General features: G+C 38.8%; 2 protein-coding genes across 3 annotated transcripts in view; one reads left to right on the top strand and one right to left on the bottom strand.

Annotated features, from left to right (window-relative positions):
- The window catches only part of LOC128738336 (oxysterol-binding protein-related protein 9), a 149,539-nt gene that overhangs the window by 120,767 nt on the left and 1,582 nt on the right, over positions 1–27,190 (bottom strand). The gene's annotated exons all lie outside the window — the stretch shown is intronic.
- LOC128738337 (elongation of very long chain fatty acids protein 1) lies at positions 1,190–19,573 on the top strand. The gene is made up of 5 exons (XM_053833389.1): positions 1,190–1,259; positions 18,587–18,683; positions 18,747–18,840; positions 18,931–19,177; positions 19,263–19,573. Exons 1-5 carry the CDS (start codon positions 1,190–1,192, stop codon positions 19,571–19,573), a joined length of 819 nt encoding a protein of 272 aa, XP_053689364.1.

Genomic DNA, 27,190 nt, shown 5'->3' with positions numbered 1-27,190 from the left:
GACACTAATATCAAAAATGCCACGCGACTATGGAAAATTTAATTCCGCAACAAACAAGCATCTGTTTAAAATTTGAAAATTATTTTCCAACCCAAGGCAATGTCGACCCTGTTGAAAATTATGACTGCTCAATTCGTCGATGAGGTGCTAGTATGCTAATATACATCTTTAAGTGTGTTATATTTCTTCTATAAAAATGATTGCAAAATTTAAATTTTCTAGTAACAAAGTACAAATAAACTTTCAATTATAGTGTTAATGTAAATTACAATAAAATCAAACTATCGTTTTTCCTAAACAGAAATTGTAAATCGAATCATAATAAAAAAATGCAACTTTTTTCTTGCTTTTAATGATGGAGAGATTCCGGATCTAAACTTTGATCCTATAATGATGCTGCCAAGCATTGTGCGGAACAACCCGCTTCACCAAGTTGCATCCCGCAACTTCGACCCGAAGTGTCAGCAACAACGCTACGGTACGGTGTCTTCACACTCACTGCACTGCGCTGGTGTGCAATGCACTGGCCACGAACCCATTGTCACCTCGGTAATGAAAAGGTATAGGACGGACAGCACAGGTACGAGCCACCGGTGCAAGGCGGTCGGTCGATCAGTCAGCTTGCGTAGCTGATTCCAGCGTCGTGAACTTCGCCTTGCCGCGTGCTTTTGGGCCGCAGACTTTAGTATTTATCAAAAGAGAGCAGCGTGCGGATGCGCGTCGCGATATCTCCGTCGACTTAAACGACAGACAACGGTTCGTTCGCTTTGACACGCCTTCGGTTAGCTGCTGCTGCAATCCGCGCGCCTTTACGGACGGACGCTGACGCTGATCCATAATTCCATTCGCTTCGCGTTGCACGCGAAACTTTATTCAAACAGACGTATCTGGAGGAAGTGGTCGCGTGCTAACAATCGTCAGCGTTTATACTAAATTACTGTCGGTTCGTTCTACATTAAGTTCTAAGTATGGATGAAGAAAAGTGACATTGAATAAGTGCGTACAGTGATTTATGAGACCCTTAAAATTTGTATTAAATAAAACAAAAACAACTGAGAGCAGTAAAATCCGAGAAACGATTTTCACGAACCGATTGCTTTAGACGACACCAAGCAGTTTCTTCCGTCTGTCCCAAAGGACTACAACAGTGATTCATTAGTGATTATCCTACGTGTTCAAATCCTTCAACATGGATATTTTACAACAGATGAACTTATCTGACTTCACACTGTATGATCTGATAAACGTGAAAGGCGTGGGTGAGTAATTTTTGTGACATTTTACAATTATTGAAACAAGTTTTAGGAAGGCAATAACATGAAAATTTTGTTTCAAGAGAAGTGATTAATTACGTACGACAATTTTCATAGGAGTGACCACAAGCTGCCGAAAAAATTAGTACCTTCAAAAGCAGGTGGTCTAAAATGGTAAATTAACATTAACATGTGTCATTCACAAGCCCACGTTATCCTGCGCTAATTGAATACTCTACGAAACAAAAAAAATTTAGAACATCTTATGAAGTGTAAATAAAACTAATTGTTTGTGGAAACAAACGTATTAGACCTTGCAATTTTTTGTTGTTGGATCTCTCTTCTTGAACACTGCTCGAACACGTCACACAAGAACACAATACCCCAGCGACTCAATTCGCACGTACGATCCCTAGCTTTTTGCGCGCACCAGTTCAAACGCAGGGTCCAGAGAACGAACGAATATCCGTGACGAAAATGTAAAGAGTATCTGGCCGCCTGCCTTATCGTTTGCTCGTTCCGAGTTGTTCGAAACCAAACCAATCATTCAAAACACGAAGCCCCCAACCCAACCAGGATACTACTATACAGTGCTGCGAGGGTGATAGGTTCACGTAGATTTTTGTCGGATGTTCCATTTTCGCTGTTGCTAAGCTGGTGGTTCCATTGAAACGCCTTCGCTTTACGTTACGGCAAAGGTTGTGCTAAACGGTACTTCGTGATACATACTTCTCCCGAGGCTGATGGCTCAATGGTCTTTGGAGTTGGTGTTGCTGGCATTACCGGAAATGAATGAATGACCGTGTAAGATCGAAACTTTCCAGCGCCTTGTTTTATAAAATTATCACATCTTTTAAAGCAAGCTGCATATTGTGACTGATAATTGTGTGAAACTTATTACAGGGCACACCATTTACCATGTAGTTGAAAAAGCTTGATACGGGGTCGTTGGTTATCAGCAAATACAACTGTGAAGCACATTGCCTTAAAAATGCAGAAAATCTTTCAATGTTTTTGTTGGTGTTTCTAAGTTTTTCTCTTTGCAGTTCCTTCATAGATCTTTTGATTTTCCGTTGTTGTCTAATAGTTTGATATACCATTACAAGTACGCCAAATGTCTGTCAATTTGCCACAGACATTGTTTCCTTGTTTGATTCAATAAAACATCACAACCATTTCACACGTTTCAATAAACAGTAATATGTAGATTGATTTATATCTTCATTAGTAAACAAAGCGTAGAGTATGTATGATCGTACGTGCATTCACCCTGGTGCAATAAAACTTGCTTCAGAGAGGTCACACAAGATTCAAAAGTACCAATCGATGCACTCACCTGCAAAGAAAAAGAGAAGAGTAGAGAATTTAAATAGAGTAGAGAATTGTGAGTTTGTTATATTTATGATTCTGAAAAACAGGAATAAATTATATCATTCGTAAATAGCACAAAAAATCTAGTTGGCAGAAGATCGTCAATTTCAATATGGGAATTCATTGAAAACATGGAACGCTTACTGACATTTAGGGACCTCTGTGTCTATAAAAAAAAACAAAAAGATTTTTTTAATCACACAAAACAAAATTAAGATTTTTAACAATTTTTATTAGAAATTCAATCGTAAAACCTGAATCTATATTTGCTTTTAATATATACGTTATTATTTTCCATGCAAAAACCTTTCAAAATAGATTTAAAATCGTAAAAAAATTTTTTTACCGATTTTCGGAAACTACATTAGGCCATTGCAAATCGTTTTCAAAGTTTTTGTCACCCCCCCCCCCCCTCCTTGAAAATTGGCTTGAAAAATCGGGGGGCAGAAAAATAATTTGTAGGATATGAGTCAATTTTTTTTTTATAAAATCAATTGTCTGTGGGCTCTACAGTCTGAAAAACTCGAGAAATGAGTGTACAAGTTGCGTTAACGCTTCTAGCATGAAATAGAAATGAAAATTCAAACAGCGGAATTTCCGAAAATCGGCCGGAAAAATTTCTTTCGTTTTTGTCTTTTCTTCGTAGATTTTTGCATGGAAATTAACAACGTATATATTAAAAGCAAGAATAGATTTGGTTTTCACGTTTAAACTAAAAAAAATGCCTAAAATCCTTTTTTTTAGCTCGATTAAAAAATTTTCTTTGTTTTTTTCGCCCCTCCCCTTCAGTGACCCAACACCGAAGGGACTCTCGTTTTGGCTACAGACAAGGCTCTTAGATATATAGATATTTTTTTTTTGAAACGGTGGTTCTACAATTAAAGAAGGGACGGTAGGGGGAAGCAATGATTTGTTTTATTTTGAATGGAGGGAAAAGAGCGGAAAAGTGAGGGGGGGGGGGGGGTTGGGGGTGGGGGCTTATTGGTAGATACGCTTAACAAGTAGTCGTTGTAACTCCTACCTTTTGTCCAATGCTGGAAGGTGCATGGGTTGTACCAAGCTATAATATGAGATTATAACCGGATTCGAACCTACAACAGCCGCCAGGGCATGTGGCTCGCTGGTACCCATATACCTTTGAAGCCAGCGCCTCTGTGGTTCAAAGATATATGGGTACTAAAACTTGAAAAATAATTTGCAATGCACAAATTTAGCATTTGGCAGAGGTTGGAGAATTCGCCATTTGAATATTTTGGCTGAGCATCGCCAGACTCAATATTCATGATAATGAAACGAAATGAACCATTCAATTCCTTTTATCGTATGAATACTATACACTCGCGAAACGTTATTATCATGAGCATATCCGCGCAGAAGAACTGGATCAGCGTCAGCAAAAGGAAACAACACAGCTTCACGATGCCATACTCTTTTAACGCACACCACATCAAAATGGTTCGTTCATCGCTCGATTTCGGTTCTATGTTGTCATTCTTCTTCAATGTAATGGTTGCCAAACTTTTAGATTTGTCAAAAGCAGTTAATACAAACAATTCGTACAGCAAAGTTGTTGCTCATTGTGTAACGTCATGCTGGCATGTGTCATATTGAATTGATCTCAATGAATGCACCACATTCATGTTAAACTTTGAATATTGGACGACAATTAATGCAAAACTGGTTTATATCTGAAGTCGATAATAAACGAAAACGCTATAAGCTAGAAATAACTAATAGTTTAGCATCACTGCCTAAGTTCAGCTGTCATACCATTCAGTGAAAACGAAAATAAAACAATTATTCATTTTTCAAAGTGTTCAAAATGTCTACAAAAACGCCAGCTACGCCAACTTTAAGGAATAAAATACTAAGCGTTACGAAGATTAGTGAAAATAACTCTTACCAGTGTGTTGCTGAACCCGGTTGTCCGTACATCCAAGCAACTGGATCCAACTGGATATTAATCCAAATGTTGCTAATAGTAAACCAAGCAGGAAAAGAGTACGATCAGTATCATACCCAAATAGTGACACTGCCGTTGTAAAAATTCATAAAAATAGAATCTTGGGTGGTGTAATAAAGCTTGTTACAAAACACAGTCTCCCTTTCAATGCTCTTCATTGGGAAGGATTACAAGAGATATCATAGAGCCTCTGCTAGAACCGTTCAAAATTAACTTAAACCGCAGCGTCCCGGGGCGTAAATGCCCAGTATTATGTGAACACACCACTACTGATAAGAAACTTAGGTAAGCAAACTTTATGAAGTACCTAGTTTTGATTAATACTTTCGGGCATGATTGAACTGCACGATCGTCACATTGGTAGTTATTTAAAAGAAAAAGTGGAAGAAATCTGCAGGCGATTTGATATCGAACCATGGCAAATTTATAAATCAACGGTGGACAACGCTCGGAATGTCGTAGCAGCGGTTTCCGAAATGCGATTTTCAGCACGCCGTGAACGGGCAGATTTGATAGATAACTATATAGACAGTTGGGCTCATGATGACGTTGACCTTGAGGATGAGGAAGAGACACAAGATAAAAACATTTCCGATGAAATAGGGAGAGGTTCGGCGAAATGCTGAGTGACCATGAATTGTAAACAAATGTAAACGACACACACTTTAAATCTTATCACGGACATAATTACTGGAAAACGGAACAAGGCAACTGTTAAAATTCTATCGGAGATAGTAGCTGTGGCCAAACTGTGGCGCAAACAAAAGTTCAAATATGCATTCAAGTTGCATAAACAAAAATACCCTCCGATACCCAACGTAGTAACTCGCTGGAACTCGTACGTGAGTCTCATGAAAGTACTTCTAGAAGGACGTCTTTTTTTGATAAATTAGCGGAAACTTCAAAAGAGCTGTATACACAAAAACATTAATTTGCTAACTTGGCAGTCTAATAAGGTCTTGAGTCATATAATGGGTTATAATGGATCAAAAATGTTCAATCAATCTGATCAAGAATCCATAGTCGTAAGTGCAATATATTCTGTTCCCTGATTAGTTTTTTCATATAATATATTTTTTGTCAGGCATATCTCATTTCGATATGGAAAAACATCGACAGAACTGCAATGACTACAAAATTTGTAGTAATTTGGCTTCCGAAACCACCACTGATTTCGATATGGATGATTATATATAAGTGTTTGGAAAAGCTTTCTCACCAGCTGAATCGAACAAATTGAAACAAAAATTATATAACATCCAGTATGAACCACGCCACTTATCCAGCGACAAAAACTTCAATATTATAGAATATTGGTATAAACGAAAGGTGTATGACGAGCAGCTATGGCGAATCGCAAAAATGGTGAACGCTGGAGCGTCAACGCAAGTTTCGGTCGAAAGAGACAATTCACTTTTTGGCTTGATATTTACTTCACATTGACACATGATTTCAGAAAGTAACTTGGAGAATGAAATGCAGATAAAATTAAATGATGATTTGATACAGCAGGCTATTAATAATGCTTTTCCCCCTTCACAAGTTACATAAGACTGCGCTAATGATTAAACAAAAATAGCGGTAGGATTTTATTTAACGTTTTGATTGACGCATATAATTAATGTTAATATCTCATATGAAAATCAAAGCAGAAAGGATTTTTCATACAAATTTATAATAAAATCTGAATAAAACTAAAGGAACTCGGTTGTCTATTCTTATATGAAATAAATAAATTACGTGAGTATGTTTGTATGTTCTGCTATAACTCCAGAACGCCTTGACCGTTCTCCACCAAACTTCCCAAGCAACAATGTGAGTTTTATTGTACTCTTATGGCGGTATTCATGGCCAGTTTTGGTCTTAAATTCCATCATAAGAGCGTAATAAAACCCAAATTGTTACTTGGGGTGGCACACGTGTTCCTCGACATAGGAGAATCATCACTGGTGGGTTAACAAAAAGGGGTGGGGGCACCTACCCGGGGGAGGGGATAGATTACAAGTTTAGAACGCCTTGACCGTTCTCCATCAAACTTGGCATAAATGTTCCTTGACATAAGGGAATCAGCACTGGGGGGGTTGACAAAAGGGGGAGGCTCCGAAACGCCAGGACAGTTTTTCATCAAACGTAGCACACATGTTCTTTGACATAAGGGAATCGGCGCTGGGGGGTTGACAAAAAGGAGTGTCCCTAACAAGGAAGAGAAGTGCGAATAAGTAAAAGGAGTTGCGAGGGATACACGAAAAAAAACTTTTGTTTCTTTTCCGTTATAGAGATTTTCATAGAACAAACCGATGCCTAATTAGCTGCGTGACAGAAGGAGGAGCGCTGAGTGGCAAGGAGCCGACAGAGGGGGGAGGGGGGGGGGGGTGATTAGGAGGAACGGTAGTATGAATATATGTTCCGGTATAACTCCCGGACGTCTGGCGTAGATACATTCAAATAAAGAAAAAGGGGTTGTTTCTTGCATTAAGAGAATTTTTGTTACATACTAATAACAGTTGTATAAGTGACTGAGAGACAAAGGTATTATGGTATTACAATTTGGCTTTCTCAAAGAGTTTCAACAATATGCTCATTTCAAAGCTTTTTAAAACCACTTCGAGATAAGATTTCAAAGATATCGTGCAAAGTAAACCGAAGCATCTTTGAATTTCATGAAATTTGGTACACTACTTTTTTTTGTATGGGCTTATACACTACTTACTTAGACTATGAACGAAAACAATGTTTAAAAATTTGAAGTTTTCCTACTTTCTAGACAACTTTAAGAAAAAAAATCGATTCGGACATCGCTAATTTCAAAAATTCATAACTCATGGCCCTTGTAAAGCAAATATTTTGTTATAAAAATTCAAGTAAATTTTCTTAGCATCCCGGGAAACTATCAAATGAAAACAGTTTTGCACAAAATTTTCTACAATGTTGAAAAACATCAAAAAGAAGTTCAAAAAACCAAAGCTTATAGATGTTTTTTGAGTTTTACACTTATTCGCGCTTTAAAAAATTTGTTTCGATCACAAATATGAACATATGCCACAGCTATCACAACTTCGATCACAAGTATGACCATATATATAATTTCATGATACTCTGGGATTCTTCTGTCCAAACCTGTACGGTTATTTTCTACTAATTTTGTCCAGATTGGTATGAACGCTTAAAGTCATATCAAAATTTGTAAATTGAATTTGTATTATCAGGAGACCCTTTATTTATTTTAATGGGAATGTTAATATAACATGAAATAAGTGACAAGATAGATCGAATATTAACCAACTTGTTATAATTACATCATAATTCACATCCTTACCACAACACAATACATTCTCTTTTCACTATTTTTCCAGTGAAATAACAAAAAACATGCGCATACATAGATATGAACATATAGAATCATATTCAACCGAACACTTTCCTGGCGCACTTCCCTAACGCAGACATTAAATTAATCTAGGATTAATCTAGGTCGCAGGTTTTGTCATTTTTTCTGGCATACTTCCCAAGCACAGACATCAAATTGGTCTGGGTTTAGTCGTCGTAAATAGTAACGTTGAAATTTACAAAAGCATTCGGTACTAATATCAAACCAAAAGATCGATATTTTGATAATATCCTTACCAAAGCATCGAATTTCTTAAGGATCGAATAGCTAAGACTTTTTTGCATACGGCCTTTATGGTGAATTTGGCAAGTTGAGGCAGTTAACATTAGTGTTGGTAATGATTTTATCGTTTGAATTTATGTTCTAAATACCTACCAACAGCTCTCCGTCAGATATTATAAAAGTGAGGTTTGCTTGTTCATGTAACTGTGGGAGCGAGGAGCATCGAAATCTTTTTTCAAATTTGTTACCCTACGATCCTCTGGTTATCCAGTGTTTACTGCACTGCACAGTATTATCAAAATAATCAAAAACAATAATTGAAAAATTAAGGAATACAAAACAAAAGTTTTGTTCTCATTTTTTCGAGAGTAAATTCCTTTTAATTCTCTATAGACATATAAAATAGGTTACTTTAATATTTATGTAAAGTAGGCATTCATCAATTCGAAAATTACCCTCGACTATACAAGCTCAACACCTAGTCGATTCGAGAGCACTTCCGAAAAGAGTTGCCGCAATTCGGTTCTGCGCACCACACGTGACTATATTTCGTTTTCTATATCTAGAATGAAAACAAAAACTTTTTCATTTGCCAAGAATGTTTGCACGAACCGCGGAAAAGGTTTTTTGTTTTCTCTGCGATTAACTGTTGATTTTCTGTGTGGTTAGTTAGTTTCATAGCCCAGGTTGAGTTCATTGTCACTTTGAATGGAATGTTATTATTTGTGTCAACATAGCAGATATTTTATTGCTCTCCACCATAGAGTTCAGAAACCGGTGGTTCCCGTCACTAATAAAATGAATAGCTTACATTATTGTAAATATTGTAAATATTACAATCGCATCATACTGTTCCGATTCTCCCTACGTGACAAGAGGCGGCAACTGTAACGAAAGCGTTCAACTGTTCCCTAAATTGTAACCAATCCGCTAACCTGTATTTTAAGCATCGCACATTCGTTGCCAAACATTGACCACCTTTCTAGACTCCCGTCGCCTACCTACCACAACCGTTAAACCCCTATATAACCTCGTAAAGTGTTTAGTTCGCAAATTGCATTCCAATGATGGCGGGAACGGGGTAATTAGGTGAATCAGTTTTCTTGCTACGGTAAACATTTTATTCTTAGTGGGTCGGTTCGAGCCGATTGTGCTTCATCATAATTTACTATACGTGAGCGTATGAGGTCAGAATTGGCTGGAAAAACGAAACATTTGGATAGGAATTATTATTATTACTAGTAAAGATCGATGCGTGTGACCAAACAATTACAGGTCAATTACCTAGGCCTTAAGCTTGAACAAATTAAAAATGTTTTTGTATCTAGGTATTATTGTACGACAGAATGAGCTACACTGCTCATTATTGCTAAACCACCATATCGAACTGAACAAATTGTGTTTGTTTGGACAACAGCAGCCAGTTTATTGATAAACACTTAAAAAAACGGATAAGCTGCTTGTCCAGCTAAAAGAAAAAGTTTTTCTTCGGTGGTCGTGAATATGTGAATCACTTTGTTACCCAACTCGCAATGCTCATTAATGCGCAAGGTGAGCTTAGCAGTAGACTGTTTCGAATCGTTAGTGTCGAACATTCTCTCCGCGTGCATAATTTTCGTAAACCACTGCGGTTACAGAGAAATCACGGAAGATTCACGAGCCATGAAATTAATTTATGAAATGACCACTTGGCCGACATATCTTAGGTTTGTTACCGTTCGCCCGCCACGGCATCTATTGCGGAGGCTGAAAGTTTTGCTAGATTCAGCTTCAGCCAGCAGCTATGGTTTTATGGGCGCTAAACAGCTGATTTCGGCGTGTATGTACCTAGTGAACCGGACTGATGCAACAGACAGACGCACAATTAAATGTTACGTTCACCATTTGATAATGGAAGCCCTGATTGCAGATCTCCGAAAGCGAGCAACGGCGGCCGCGGCGGCGGCGGCGAGATTAGTCATTACTCGAGTTTTGTATCATATTGCGGGAGCTGGGGCACCGGTTCCGATGTATCCATCCACTTTTGCTTTGAATTAGTTGTAGTTTCGATCCATAAAACATTTTCTACGCATAGAGAAAGGCCGAGAAAACACCGTGAACTTTTACTTGTTAGACGAGCCCCCGCGGGTATCATGCATTATCATGCATTATTCGAATTTTTTTATATGAGACAATTATAATTGAATTTCGAATTCCATATATATTTTATTGTCGTAGTGATGGCTATTAAGTCGAAAAAGTTCAGTACTGTACTGTTGATGGAATTAACAACTGATGGTACATAGTACTGGTCCTGATAGTACACAAATTTAAAGAAATTTAATGTTGAAGTGCGTTCGAAATTTGTTTTAATTACCGCATTTTAATCACTGCATTTAATACTTTCCGATTTCCTAAGAAATGTGCAAAGTTCTTTGAAATTGCGTATCCCTTACTTAACAAAAGCATTAGCTTTGCTTTGCACAAAAACACACTTACGTTGTCTGTACCTTGAGGTCAATTTGGCCTAAAAATTCAAATTAACATACCTTAACAAAAACTATAAAAGCAGTTTTTTTTTATTTTTTAGGTGTTTTAGAAATTCAATGGACTAGACTATATGATAAAATTATGAAAGGCGGCTTGGCGGAGGGGCTCTTTTACAAGGAGAGGATGTAGTAATATAATAATAGATCGAAAAATCGGGTTTCTTCATATTCTTCGTTTTCATCTTCCTAGAACGATGCTTCCATCTACAAAAATATACGCGAGCACGAGAGCTTCAAAGTTATATATTGTACTTCTTATTAGAAAGTAAATGTGTTTTTGTGAAGAACGAATATTGGAAGAACTGGGACAAATGATATGGAAACTTAACTGTGAAAAATAATTAACTGTCCAGGTGGGATTTGAACCCACAACTCTCAAGTTAATTAGTTTTCACCGTTTGCATATCATTTTTAAGATGTACAAATTAACTTGACTAATTTTAAGTCAATATCAAAAATGATAAAAAGTTATATATCGTACTAGCCGACTGACTGAATTAAACTGTGTTGTACTTAAATCATGAATCTCGGATGATCTTTGTTACAATCTCGAGTGTTGCAAGTTTCTGAGTAGTTCAACCTTAGATGTTTCATTTTGGCAGTTACGTAACTATGAAAGCATGGGTAGTTTAATGCAAGTAGAAAATAACTCCCCCCATTGCTTAGCCAGAAAGCGTGTTATAAAGCGGATATTCGCCATGATTGTATGAAATTTCGCCGAATACCATTTCGCGAAAAACCTTAAGCGGAAAATATCATTTCACGGAAAACTTTTTCGTGGAAAGTACCATTTCGCAGGGGTGATCCTCTCCTTACTCGCTGTCACTCGTTCGGACCCAACTGAAGAAAAGTAATAGAGGTCAGTAGACCTAGAAAAACAAATAAACCTAGACAAAGGTGATTTCTGCAGGGGGGCAAAAAATAATTTCTGGGATGCAAGTCGAATTTTTTTAATAAAATCAATTTTCTGTGGGCTCTACATCCTAAAGAACTCTAAAAATGAGTATACGGAGTGTTAACGCGTCAAACACCAACTAGAAATCGAAATTCAAACAATAGAATTTCGTTGGGTTTTGCTTGGTAAGCAATAACATATGTATGAAAAGCAAGAATAAATTTGGTTTTCCCGTTTAAGCTTTAGGTAAAAATGCATTATTTTATCTCGATTAAAAAATTCTCTTTCCCTTCAGTTTCCCAACACTGGAAGGACATAAACTTTATAAAATATTGACTCATATTTTATGGAGCCTAAAATTTCTCGAGTTCGATTATTTTTTGAGTAACGCAAAAATTTCTGTTTTATATGTATGAGAGTCCTTATCCCACTAGCACAGGGGTGAGGGGTCTCAAACCATCATAAAATAAATTCATGTCTCAAAAATCCCCCACATGCCAAATTTGGTTCCATTCGCTTGATTAGTTCTCGAGATAAGAGGAAATTTGTATTTCATTTGTTTGGAAGACACCCTCACCCACACCCTCTTAAAGGGGGAGGGGCCATTATTCCCTTCCTAAAGAGGGGAGGGGTCTCAATTCACCATAGAAAAAATTCTTGCCTCCTAAAACACCCACATGCCTAATTTGTTCCAATTCCTTGATTAGTTCTCTAGTTATGCAGAAATTTGTATTTCATTTGTATGGGAGACCCCCCCTCTTAGGGGGAGAGATCTCTAACTAACATAACAACCTTCCCCAGCCCCAAAAACCCCTACATGAAAACATGAACGCCGATCGGTTTAGTAGTTTTCGATTCTATAAGGAACATACCGACAGACAGACAGACAGACAGAAATCCATTTTTATAGGTATAGATTTTACAATATTTGCTCGCTAGATGGCGTTTATCCGGAAAAATCAATCTTTTTCGTCCTAAATTTTTGGGTTCTACTCGTGTAAACCGTTCTCACGGTGTTCAAAATACCGTTATTAAAAAAATAGGCCATTTAAACGGCAAATTCCAGTTGGTTTGTATGGCTATCCTACACCTCTGAGCTAATTTTTAAAAAAATCGATCGACGAATTTTTGAGTTACACCCTTTTGAAGTTTTAAAGGGCGGATTGCTCATATAAAGTAAGTAAAAATCTTCAATGACACTTCCAAAATAAACGTAAATCACAGCCAGTATTGATTTTGTATGCAGCATATGCCCATTGGCGACCATTTGAAGAGTTTTACGCTATATTGAGACTAACCGGAAATGTTCCGGATTAAGTTATCGCTGTGGGAAATGGTCAGTATCGAACATGAACAATGACTTATCATGCGACATCTCAAATTACGCCAGAATTTAAAAACTAGATCAATCAATGTCAGACCAACTACCTAGCGCCGCTTTGGTTATATCTGGACAAGTTCCGGGGTCTTCCGGAACAACCCAGACAAGTGGCCAGTTTCGTCCATGAACAAAAACTTATCGTGCGGCACCTTAAAGCACACTAGTATTCTATAACTAGATCAATGGAAGCCAAATCTGCTATCTTGGGACATTTTCTTTCGTTTTTGTCTTTTTCCCGTAGATTTTTGCATGGAAAATAATAACGAATATTAATATTTTTTTTGAAAGGATGCCCGAATAAAAATGTATAGCGAAAAAACATTAAATTTCACTGTTACAAACATTGAAAAACTTCGAAAAACCACATTGCAACAGTGAAAATCTTTGTAAAAGTTACACTGAAGTTACCATGAATATCGCTGTTTTCACAGTAAATTTTAATGAAAACCGCCAATTTTACAGCGAATAAGGGGGTGATTAAGTGATGTAACACTAAATTTTTCGGCTTTTTCCCATACAAATAAAAACCAAAAACAGTAAAATTTGTGGTACATTCACTATAAGTTTTACACTGTTTTACAACCAAGTTACAATGAAATTTAAGGTGAGTTCTGCAAAAAAAATTGTAGGCTTTCGGATTATTAGGACAAAATAAAACCGGTTGATTAATTACGGTATTTCATGTTTTTGAAAAGATATGATGACAATGAATTTGATAGGCTTCGAACTATTATGATTTTCGAGCCGCATTCATCGCTCATATTAGGAAAGTATTAGAGGTCAGTACAACTACATAAACAAATTCCGCTCTTTCCCATTAACACCTGGTCTCAATCTGTTAGATATCTAACTTATCTAGGATATCCTATCGACTCTTTGTATCATTACTGTCTTCTATCGTCTCCTCCGTCAATTGTAAAATCTACCGTTCTAAAAACTTAATTGTATGCCTGACCTTATTCAAGGTCAGGACGTAAAAACAACGAGGTTGGCACATTCCAAAGGAACGGAGCCTTTCCTCGAACACCCGCGTTCAGAAACGCGGCTGGCACGCTGACAGACGAACATCGTAAGTCGCAAGCGCATGCATAGTGTCGTCGTCCCGATAGTAAAACGAATCAGAGTAAACTTCTCGATCGGTGGTATCTACAGTAGACGGAGGAAGAGGCACAACTTGTGTCGAAAAATAATTCAATCTACCTAGGAATGGACCTTAGATAGAGATGATTTCCGGCGGCCATTTGCTTCGAAACAATTTGCATTGTTGCCAAATTAAATGAAAATTTTTCCAAGAACGGTATAGTGAAGTTACAGCATAAAGTGTTGTAAACAGTGAAATTCATAGTAATCGTAATATTTCTACATTAATATGAATACATTATAGAAAAATTTTTCCAAGAACTGTACAGTGAAGTTACAGCATAAAGTGTTGTAAACAGTAAAATTCATTGTAATCGTAATGTTTTTACATTAATATTTGTTATGCATTTCTATCCGGGTGGTTCTACAATTGCTGAAGGGACGGTAAGGGAAAGTAATGAAGAAAGATTTTTTGGAAAGGAAAGGGGAAAGACTGGAAAGGAAAGGGGGGGGGGGGGTAGTAGGTAGCTACGCTTAACAAGTTGTCGTTGTGATTCCTACCTTTTGTCCAATGCTGGAAGGTGCATTGGTCGAACCAAGCTATGATCTGAGATTATAGCCGGATTTGAACCCAAAACACCCGCCAGTGCATGTAGCTCGCTGGTACTTGTTCCTTTGAACCATAGAGGCGCTGGACAAGCTTGGTTCAACCCATGCACCTTCCAGCATTGGACAAAAGGTAGGAGTCACAACGACAACTTGTTAAGCGTAGCTACCAATAATGCCCAAATCAATCATTATGTGATATTAAAACGGAAATTAGCAGCCAAAGCTAAAATGACCCACAATTGTGTGTGACCCATGAATGTGGACTGACTGTAGAGCTCATACGTAAATTCGAACTGAGCTCTAGCCCAGCTAGACACATACAAAAACCTCCGCTGGTTAGATTTGAGGTCCGGAAAAGCATCGATTTTCAATATTCGAGCCGCTGAATTTATACCTATAAAAATGGATTTCTGTCTGTCTGTCTGTCCGTATGTCCCTTACAGAAATGAAAACTACTGAACCGATCGGCGTGAAAATTTGCATATAGGGGTTTTTGGGTCCAGGGAAGGTTCTTATGATGGTTAGAGACCACTCCCCTCACTAAGAGGGGGGCTCCCATACAAATGAAATACAAATTTCTGCATAACTCGAGAACTAATCAAGCAAATGGAACCAAATTTTGCATATGCGGGGTTTTGGAGGCAGGAATTTTTTTAATGATGGTTTGAGACCCCTCACCTCTGTGGTAGAGGGATAAGGACTCTCATACAAATAAAACAGAAATTTTTGCGTAAATCAAAAACTAATCGAGCTCGAGAAATTTTAGACTCTTTCATAAAACATTAATTTATAACAAGACCACCAGAAACTATCAATAGTAACATTAGATAATTCAGTGCGAGACGGCCACAGGCCGCGAGTGTTGCCGGCGACTTGTCGTCGGAAGTACCGGCCACTGCGGGGGGACAGCCCCCCGTAGAGATCACCTCTATCTAGATTTATTAATTTTCCTAGATCTACTGACCTCTATTACTTTCCTTCAGTTGGGTCACCCCTGCGAAATGGTACTTTCTTCGAAAAGATTTTCCATGAGATGGTACATCCCGCGTAAGGTTTTTCGCGAAATGGTATTCTGTGAAACTCTATATTCCGTGTTATAGTTAACCGAGAATTGGTGTTTCGCAAAATGGTATTCGGCGAAATGGTTTGTAATGATGGCGAATATTTAAATGCTATCCGCTTTATTTTATCAGGCTAAGCAACTCTATTGTGAGGAAGATTTGTATATTAAAACACCCATGAACTCCCCAGAAACTTGCAAAACACGTGATTGTGACAAAGGTCATCCGAGATTCACGATTTATGTACAACACAGTTTAATTTGTGACAATACGAAGTTTGTCGGGTCAGCTAGTCTATACCTATAAAAATGGATTTCTGTCCATATGTTCTTTATAGAATCGAAAACTACTGAACCGATCGGCGTGAAATTTTGCGTATAGGGGTTTTTGGGTCCAGGGAAGGTTCTTATGTGTGTTAGAGACCCCTCCCCCCACTAAGATGGGGGGGGGGGGCTCCCATACAAATGAAACACAAATTTCTGCATAACTCGAGAGCTAATCAAGCAAATGGAACCAAATTTGGTATGTGAAGATTTTCGGAGGCAAGAATTTTTTCTATGGTGAATTAGAACCCCTCCTTACTTTAGGAGGGGGGCTCCTATACAAATGAAATACGAATTTCCTCATAACTCGAGAACTAATTAATCAAATGGAACCGTATTTGGCATGTGGGTGTTTTTATAGGCAATTTTTTTTCTATGGTGAATTGAGACCCCTCCTCGCTTTGGGAGGGGAATTAGATGCCCTCCCCTTTCAATAGTTGGGGGGTCCTATACAAATGAAATGCAAATGTCCTCATAACTAGAGAACTAAACAAGCAACTGGAACCAAATTTGGCATGTGGGGGGTTTTAGAGGCAGGGTTTTTTAATTATGGTATGAGACCCCTCACCCCTGTGGTAGGGGGATAAGAACTCTCATACAAATAAAACAGAAAATCTTGCGTAACTCAAAAACTAATCGAACTCGAGAAATATTCGACTCTTTCATAAATCATTAGTCAATAACAGGACCACCAAAAACTATCAATAGTAACATTAGATAATTCAGCGCGAGACGACCGCGAATGTTGCCGGCGACCTGCCGGCCACTGCGGGGGGGCAGCCTCCCGTAGAGATCACCTCTATCTAGGTTTATTTATTTTCCTAGATCTACTGACCTCTATTACTTTCCTTCAGTTGGGTCACCCCTGCGAAATGGTACTTTCTACGAAAAGATGTTCCGTGAAATGGTACACCCCGCGTAAGGTTTTTCGCGAAATGGTATTCTGCGAAACCCTATATTCCGCGTTATGATCAACCGAGAATTGGTGTTCCGCAAAATGGTATTCGGCGAAATGGTTTGTAATCAGGCTAAGCAATGGGGGGAGTTGTTTTCTACTTTACTGTGAGGAAAATTTATGTAATAAAACACCCATGAACTCCCCAAAAACTTGCAAGACTCGAGATTGTGACAAAGGTCATCCGTGATTCACAATTTATGTATAACACAGTTTAACCCTTTATAAGGCAGTGGCAACTATTTTGCCACCAACAGAAATTTTTTATTTTGCTTCTATGATTATATTGATGTCATTATAGACGCAAAACAAATATTTTTCATTGGTGCATTAATACGGCAGTTTATTTCGAAGAAATTTGGTGTTTACAGTCCTTTCAGAAAATGATTTAAAAAAAGTGCTTTTCATGTATTTTTAAGCAACCGGCACAGAAACTTTTCACGATCAGGCACATTAAAACCGCCGGAAGTGGCAAAGTTAATGTAAAAAATCGCCTGTACAATTATCTATGCTGCCATTAGCGATAAATACAATACAAAATGAGATACGAATCACAAAGTCGCGGGGAAATGTGTGGTTCGAATCCGGTTAAATTGGCCCCCGTTATAGCTTGGTTTAATCCGCGGGAACCCGCTTGGTTAAAGAGGAACGATCTACCAACCCAGTAATCGTTGCTTCAATAACCCTCCTTTATCTAATTTTTCGCTCTTTCTATTTCCCGCTCTTTTTGGATACTATAAAGCACCCTTGGTTTCATTTTTTTTCTAACGTTTCCTCCGTTTATGTAAAAAAATATTCGTTTTTCTGTTGATGTTCATATTGGGCAAAAATTAATCTCACATGCCCCATTCTTGGTTTTTGGTTCAAGATTATGAACGTATACTGTACCCTGCATATCATCACCCTAAATGGGTTTTTGCGTTCATAAACGTTCATAAACGTTCATAAACGTTTTTGCGGTCATACCGCGGCAACTAGCCACATTTAGGACCTAGGCTAAGTAACGTTAGAAAAATGACGCACTATCATGTGCGCATCTTACTATTGGAACGTGATCCTCAACAACAACAAAAAACAACCATCATCGGATGTTCCATGACCTGCGGTCCCTGAACGGCTATTACACTTGCAACGTGATTATAAAACATTTCTTATGCTTCTCCGCTACAGACGATACGGTCCGACTAAATTATTTACCAACCTTTGAAAGCAACAAACAACTTTAAAACACGATGTGGCCGTGAAATGAGTTTAATGCTATACTGCTTTCTGTAGCCGTTTATATATTCTGTGACATTTTTTTTTTGAAAGCATCCCTCTAAAATGAATCATGTCACTTACTTCATAAACCTATTACCTTTTAAAATACCAGGCCACGGACGTCTCTTTGGGAATCACAAAAAGACACATTGAGCGGGGATGCTAATTTTTTATTCACGTAACAGTGTTTAAGATGTCACGTACTCGTGGCTTTTAAGTACAGTACGCACCGCCATTAACCAAATCTCTTAAGCACTATTCAAATTAACGTCCATTCTTATCTCCATTTTTTCACAGAGGACACTATCGACAAATACCCGTTGATGGCATCACCGGTGCCAGGATCCATACTAATAGCGATATATCTTTACTTCATCTACAAATGGGGCCCAAAGTGAGTATCTCTTTGCAAACCATTGCTGACAACTGCCTGATATCTATTAATCATTGTTTTTAGCTTTATGGAAAATCGCAAACCATTCGACTTGAAGTTGGTCATAGCCGCTTACAATATCTTTCAAGTCATTGCGTGCGCTTATTTGGTGCTGAACGTAAGGAAACTTATTGAATACTAAACGACAGCTTCCTTTAACAATTCCTTTTGCTTCTTCTTTGGTTTTCATCACCGCCGACGAATCCAGTATATTAAAGTAGGGTTCGAGTTTAGTTTTATCGGAAGATGCACACCAAAACTACCCGTGCAGGAGTACGAACATGGCTACGATGCGGTTTACTATGGCTGGCTTGCCATGTGCCTGCGGATGGTGGAATTTATCGAAACCGTCTTCTTTGTTTTGAGGAAAAAGCAGAATCAAGTATCAGCGTTGCACGTCTATCATCACATTAGCACTTTCCTAATTGTGTGGTGGAGTCTGAAACTAAGCTTATGTAAGATGGATGAATTCTTAACACCGGGTCAAGGTGAAATTTAGCGCTAATTTATTACACGTTTCCTTCTTCTCGACTTTTGCAGCTTATCAGGAAATGTCGATTATGGTGCTCAACTCGATCGTCCATATCATCATGTACTCGTACTATCTGCTGTCATCGTACAAAATGTTCCGTCCGGTGACGAGCCGCGTTAAGCCTGCCATCACTATCATCCAGCTGGCTCAGCTGGTGACGATGCTGGTCCACGTGAATGCCGCTCTGCAACCGACGTGTGCCGCCAACAAGTTTATCTACATGCTGCATGCCATTAATCTCGTCATCCTGATCAGTTTGTTCACCAACTTCTACCTGCAGACCTACATCAAGAAGAGCCGCAAAGCCAAACAAAGCTAGTAAGCCAATGCTCCCCGGCCCAATGCGATGTACCACTTCATCAACCCCGCAGCCGTTACATTAGTGGTGTTTGCCTATTGCTCATCCTTTTCGCCAACATGGGTGACACAATCGAAAAAAGTGAAATTTACAAGTCAACATTCAAATATCAACTAACGCTTTACTGATGCAATGGCACCTTACAGCGTGGAGAAAAAGGAGAAACCCTAACAAGATGAACGCTTCGTTTTGCTTTTCAAACGAGTGCGCTCGCAAGTGTAATTTCTCTGATTCAGAAGTATTTGAACAAATTGTTGACCAACGTAGATGCTACTCAACCGTCTGCCACGCACAGTGAATGTTTCAGCGAAATATTATTAATTTAGTGGTAAGAAATGTATTGAATTACTCAGACTCTCGTTTGTTTGCGAATATCACACCGTCCAGAGTAACGTCCTCCTCAATGGAAACTCCGGCAAGCGTAGCTAACAAATTGATACTAATTGGAACTCGCCAATGATGGTTAGTTTTCACATTCCGATTCAAAATGGTTCGCCTATTCGTAAGCTTCATAAATGATTGTGAAGCTTCCTAAACAACTTTCTCAACCATGCGTTTTATTTGCGCGAATTTAGGACTAATTTTTACCATTGATGCCATGTTACCAGTGACGAAGTTTAGGATTTCTAATTTATCTTCAACCCGAAAACCCGTATTAGTGCATTATCTGCCATAGCTGGTCTCGATCGACTGTATCGTATGCTGCCTTGAAGTAAATAAAAACATGATGCGGATGATCTATCCGGATGGTAAAAATGATTATTCCCTACGAAACCTTGTGCTATCGGTGACAGCCAGCGTGACAGGATCTGGAAGAGTATTTTGTATGCAGCGTTTACCAGCGTTATGCCGCGATAGTTGCAGCAGTAAAGCCGATAATCCTTTTCGCAGATGGAATAAACAATTCCTTAGGTCCATTCCTCCGGAAGCTTCTCCTCCCCCAAATCTTGGAAACCACCTAGTGTACAGCCGTTGCTAGCGTTTCTCTCTCACGATCTGTTTTGCGTTGCGTCGACGATCAGCGCGACCACTTTTGTGAACCAGGTTGTCTCTGACAGCTACGTAGATTTTATAGTGAAGCGTCGAAATGCAGTTGGTCCAAGACGTCAGGGTTGTCTATATCTCCCAGTCCCAGTAACATTCTAGAAACGGACACAGCTTGAACGTTGGAGCGTAAATTCATTAATTCCCGATTTAGAGCAATTTTTGCCAAATTTCCAGCTTTTTTTTCGACAGGTTCGAATTTCTGACTTTTGACGTAGGACTACGTCTTTGTTTACTATACTGGGACTGGGTAGCACTTTGTGAAAACGAAAATAGAAGTATAACGTTTGAATGAAAAAATTCAAATACTAATAACTACTGAACTACTGAATGAAACTGAACGATTTATATGTCGTTGGATAGATAAAATGACCAGCAATTTTATGGGGGGGGAGGGAGTAAGAGAGCAATTTTAAAGAGGGCGTAAGAGGGGGAGCTCCTCTACAAATGATACTCAAATTTTCTCAAAACTTCAGAAGGACTGAGACCCCTTATCCTTCTAAAAGATGACCGCTAACTTACGTGCCTGTTGCCATTTATTTGAAAAGAGGACATTCGAATGGCACGTCATATTTGCGATGAACGTGCTTTGGCTTAAATGTTATTTGTAACCAATGACCCTTTTAAAGGCCACAAGGGAGTTAAAGTAAGATTATTGAAACATGTCAAGCCACGCATAATCATATTTAATACATTAATCTGTGGGTTGGTCATTCATTACTATTTCAACCTTTATGATGCACACAAGTGATTTTTAAAAGAAATCTCTATATCTCAATGGTTGCAGGCGTTGTACTTATGAACCCCCGTCCACGTATTTTCAAAGCCACCATTGCATTCAATGAAGAATTGAACCTGAATATTTAATTTTTTCTCTTAATGGTACTCATAGATTCTTATAAACATACATATGCAAGAAATGCAGTTTACATTAGTCTTTGATCTAATGATAGGATATAGTCCTACGTCACCCTTTCATTCAACCCTTAGGGCTGTATACCTTGTAGTTTTTCTCGTATTTCCCGCTTTTCGCGACTACTTGACCACCCTGCAAATAGACTTCTAACTCATTTGCTACTACTGGTTCAGAGCTTACGGCCGCTGGTTTCTTCTCAGTCTCTATATTTTACATATATGGAGTCTTCGGTAGTATTTTTTGGTTCAATTCTCCTGGCTGTTCTCTTTTTCCACTTCTATTCTAGCGTAGAATAGTTTTTCCATAACAAAATTTCGGTCTATTATTATTTTGCGAAATCTTTGCTGAATATAGTCGAATCAAGGGAAATGTTGAGTAACATCACCCCTCTGACACTCTGTCAAATCTCGAAGGACAGGGTCAGTGCGCCCTCTACGGATGACGGTGGTAACTTTTAAGTTGTATATGTGCCATCACTCTAGCATCATAACTACACTGACACCATTGCATGATATCGTACATCAACATTACACGCATACATTCTTTCAGATGCTTGCGATCACTAACACTTGTGAGCAGTAATAACTCCCTTGGGATAATGCATCCTGCAATCCTTCCTTGCACCGCAAAATTTACAGAATGGGCGCAGCTTTTCTGTTTTTCAATATTTTTTCACCAAATTTGGAGCATTTCTAATTTCATAATTTGTAAAACACGCAGCCATATGTCATTTAATCTCTGAGTAGGTTAGAAGTTTCTTGTGGGACTGACATATGGTTTTTTGATTTTTTTTATCAAACTTTTGTTTGTCAACAAGGATTTGTTTGAATTCTAAGCTTTAACTCTTTCGACAACGCACTCTTACCTATCTACCGCTGAACGAATTATGCTTATTCAGTATCGTCGATCTTGAGCAGCCATATGTCTTTCTCTTCAGCGCTCAGTCACCGGGTGCGGACCTACTTCGAAGCCGATGACCTATTCCTGGGATTCTACTGAAGATAACTTTTACCGTTTTTAGTCAGAAATACTGGCCACGTGTTCAGTTCACATCATTTATTATATTATCTTCCCTGATGCTAGTACTACCCCGAGTACACTTTCATAAGCTTACTTCAGCGCTGAAACTTCATGTGTGTGAAGCCGGGACATTTAGGGCTCAACACAGCACTAATTTTGTGCGAATTTGCCAACTATGGTACTTCAGCTGGGTCACAGTCTGTAGCCCCATTCATCGCTATAATTCGTCGTTTGATTTGCGAGTTACTCATTGAATATCCCATCTGACGAGGCTGCCAAATTGAATGAATTCATTGTCCACTTCAATCCGCTTACCACACAGCTCCACTTCAGTGCCAAGGACTCTACCGTTTCCCCCGGGCAGAGTAAACAGGAACTCCATCGTCGATGTCATCAACGGCCGATAGCAACAGAAATTCGTGAACGTAGGTGGAAGTGGATCGGTCACACCTTGAGGAAAGGAGCGAACGAGACCTACAGAGAAGTACTCGACTGGAATCCGCAAGGACAGCGTAGAAGAGGCAGACACAGAGGCCCATGGCGACGCAGCTTTGCCAACGACATTCAGGCTGTAGACGAGAATCTGTCCTGGTGACAGCTAAAAGCTATGGGGATCTGATTTCATCCCGTTGTTCTGCCAATCCGGCAGACCTGGACACTTAAGTAAGTAAGTAAAGAGTGAACATGTGCAAATCTATAACCTCTGCTTACTATCTCCTATCCCTACCCGACTGGTGCCAGCTGGACTACGCAGTTATTGAACGCTAATAGGGAAGTGGATACACGTGCTCCCGGCCACGCTTCAACGGCACCTCGTCAGCGGGATAGGGACTTTAGACTAACAACCTACTACATCCGAAAATTCTGCGTTACAAAAAATGAAAACCCGAATTTTCAGCTCAAACGTTGAACGAACGGATGTCATTTGCCGATCTTGCATCATACCGATGGATGTCGCTTCCTCGTGTGATCCTGGCTGTCAATTATTCTGGGCCAAGCCTTTTACAATTTTGTGTATCAGTAAAAGAGTGAGGTACGTTAAGCGTTACCTACGATGGTAAATGGTTGAATAATGCGCTCCAGAACCACCACGAAGTTCCACAGCCACAGCATTCAGCAACTCCTATCTCTACCTCCTCGTGGTACCATCCGTGATACGTTCCTTAGTGGAAATCGGACAACCAGTGGTAACTAGGGTCGTATCCGGACAGAGAAGGGAGCACTCATGCGAAGTCTGAAAGGTATAACTACTAGGAACCAAAGCAGAGGATCCAAAGCCCCTAAAGGAGATGGTTTTAATAGCTGTTATCCATGGCTATTATGTAAAAACTTGAATGGATAAACCCCTAATCCAAGGTGTGACGCGACGCGTGCCGAGAGATGAATGGTGGAGAGGGTTCTATAAATTCTCTCGCCGCAACGGAGCCTGTGGATTTCCAGGGCGCCCTCCACAGTGGACAGTGCAGTGGACGATTTCTTACCGTGCATGCTCCCCCTGCCGAAAAAAAAACAAAGACACGAAAGAGGTGGAGGGGAGAATAGGAGCATAGGGGAGGAACATCTAGCCTTGTTCCTCGTCTGTCCTCAATACGCCGACTAGTAGTGAGTCGAAAGACGAGATGGCTCCAACTCTAAAGGGTAAGCTGAAACTATGGGAGAGCCGAACAGTTATGGCCAATTGGATGACCGTACAATCGCTCAAATATTCTAACCATCTATAACGTCAAGTATTAAGGCACTCAAAAGTTGCTGAGTCTCAACAAGAGAAATATCCGCACGCTTACCGGTCTTTGACAGGACATTGTCCGAGTAAATATTATGTTCGGAATCTTAGTTTCGTATAAGAATATTTAACCACGGAACACTTACTCTGCAATTGCGGAGCACAAACAGCACACAGACTGCAATATCTCAAAAAGGGGAGATATGGTCTGCGACGCCGATCAGGGCAACAATGTTCAAAATCAAGTCACCTCTGATTGGCATCTGCCTCGCTTTCAGCTACCAGCCTATTACTTCCTTAATAAGTAATAGGTCAGCTTGAAGCGTACAGAAAAAGTAATAAACGGATCATACCACAATAGTTCAATAGTTAGTCGTGTAATACTAGATGATAAATTGAGTTTTAAAAACCATATTGGCGATGACGGCAATAAAAGAGATTTCGTGGGCTGCTCGCACTTACAGAAAATCTCATGCCAAACTGTCGATGTGTGCGTGAGGACAGAAGCAAAAATATTTCTTTTTTTTTCTCAACCCAACATGAATATCGACAATCAAACACTCATTTTCACAGTTCGCTGACTTATTAGTGATCACCATGTATTTGGTTTTGTCAATCTTTAGCTTCAGTTTTTTGTATTTCAACCATTTAGCCAATTTCAGTAGATCAAAGTTCAGTTTTTCAATAGCAGCAATAGCACTGTCAGAAAAAATAAATATCACTGTGTCGTCGGCAAATAAATTTATATCACAGAAGTGTTTTATCATTCTCGTTAAATCGTTAATACATAAAATAAACAAGACGGGGCCTAACATATTACCTTGTGGTATTATAGTAGTATTTACTGATTTGGAATTTGATATCACAGAATTATATTTAGTTCTTCTTAGATCGGCAATCTAAGTAGGAGATAAACCAGTAACAGTGTCTTTTATATCGGGTTTTTTAGGGTGGGGATGAGTTTTGTTCTAGATATGATGTCGAACGTCCTTTTCAAATCCAAAAACACCACGATCGCATTTTGCTTTTTCTCCAGGGTGTCTTTCCACTTGGCAAGGACTAGATTTAATTGCGCTTTCATAGAAACTCTGCTTGCGGTATCCAGATTGTTCAGGAACGAGAAGGTTATTTGTTGTAACGTATTCCAGCAACAGTTCCTTGACTACCAATTCCAAATTTTTTTCATATATTGGAAGCAAGTTTATCGGGCGATATTCTTCGGTTTTCACAATTCCATTGACTTTTTCCATAGGCACTACCAGGTATTCTCTCCACAAATCAAGCACATAGCCAGAGTCAGTTGCTAACAAGACATTTATTGTTCCTAACAACGTGTCACCAATATAGTTTCGAAAGCATCTTTTAGAATTCTGGAACTGGTCTCAAAACTAGAACTAGATTGCTCCTGAATTATTCAAGGGTGACTGGGTGAAACCAAGGTAGACCGTTATCTGTGACATCTCTCAGTACTACAGGTTCTGCCGTCTCTTCTATTGATTTATTTATATCGTCAAAGCTGTTTACAAAACATTCGATGAATTTCTTTTACTGCACCTCTATTGAAGCTGGTAGCCTGCGGAAGGGCCCCCTTGGGTTTGCATTGTTGGAGGAATTTACCGCAGGCAGCGTCTCGTCTTCTTTTCATTTGCACCAATTCTAACGAAAACCACCTGCTTGTGCTTCTGATTTTCACGAACTTCACAAGCTCTAGTATACTTACGCATCTTTTTATCACTTCAATGAGGCAACTAGCTTTCTTATGGACGTCATTTAATCCAACTGCTCCATTTAAATTTCTTCTTGACAAATCAAGCAAGGCAGTACGGATATTTTAAAATTCGGCACATTACCAAAGTTTATATCACAGTTCCAGGTCAATCAGTGTTTTACCAGTACGGGTTATGGGCGTGCATTGCTGAACCTGTTGTTTGAGTTCCTGTGCTTCAGCGATAAACTTTAACTGGGAAGCATGACGTTGATTTATCCAGTCGATGTAAAAATCGCCAGCAAGTAATATTTACTTGGACAGATCTAGTTTGTTCCAACCATGAATCTTCAAAAATTCGCAAAAATGTCGAATCGCTTTCTCCGAGTCCATAACGACCGGGTTTCATATCGTCTAGGATTTCAATCACTAAATTCAAATTTGGGTTGGTCTGCTCCCTATATGATTGAACAGCTTACACTTGCATGGACATATATCATGACATCACCAGTATGTCGTGAGTTCGACAAACGACTTTTCATTGTGTATCCTTCAATCTAGAAATAACTATCTTCCATGGTTTCTGTCACGTGTTTCTGTGATTATAACCAGTTGTAGATTCAACGAGGAGACAGACATCAACGAAGGTCTAAAGGTGGCTGTTTCCTAGCGGAACATGCACAATATTTTTGAATAAAATATTTGAACACAGGTATACTCCTTCAAGCATTCAAACATTGTTGGAGAAAATGTGCATGTTTTGTTGAGAGATTGACTATAGTAGGTGCACGAAATTAGGAGCCAAAATTCGCCGTACGGAATTAGGGCACCACACGGTATCATTAAAAGTAATGATTTTTTCTGAGCTTCCTTCGGAGTGCTCTTGGTGGAAGTTTTTGTTTTTTGTAGACAAAATATATAAATATAGTGCTTCTAAATTTGTTTCAAACAAAAAATTCTCATTAAACTCATTAAACATGCATCCGTGCAATATAAAGTCTTCAGAGAAAATGTATATCTTAATATACTGAATAACCTTCAAATCGTGTGCAAATTTATTCAGCAGAATTAATTTTTAAATGCTCTAAATTTAATTTAAAATTTAATTTTTTTGTTCAAACAGGCGGGCGCTGATGACATTTATAATGATGATGTTCAAGAATCAGCCAT

The sequence above is a fragment of the Sabethes cyaneus genome, chromosome 2 (genome assembly GCF_943734655.1).
Source record: "Sabethes cyaneus chromosome 2, idSabCyanKW18_F2, whole genome shotgun sequence".
Classification (NCBI taxonomy): Eukaryota; Metazoa; Arthropoda; class Insecta; order Diptera; family Culicidae; genus Sabethes; species Sabethes cyaneus.
This window is presented reverse-complemented; position numbering and strand designations above follow the sequence as displayed.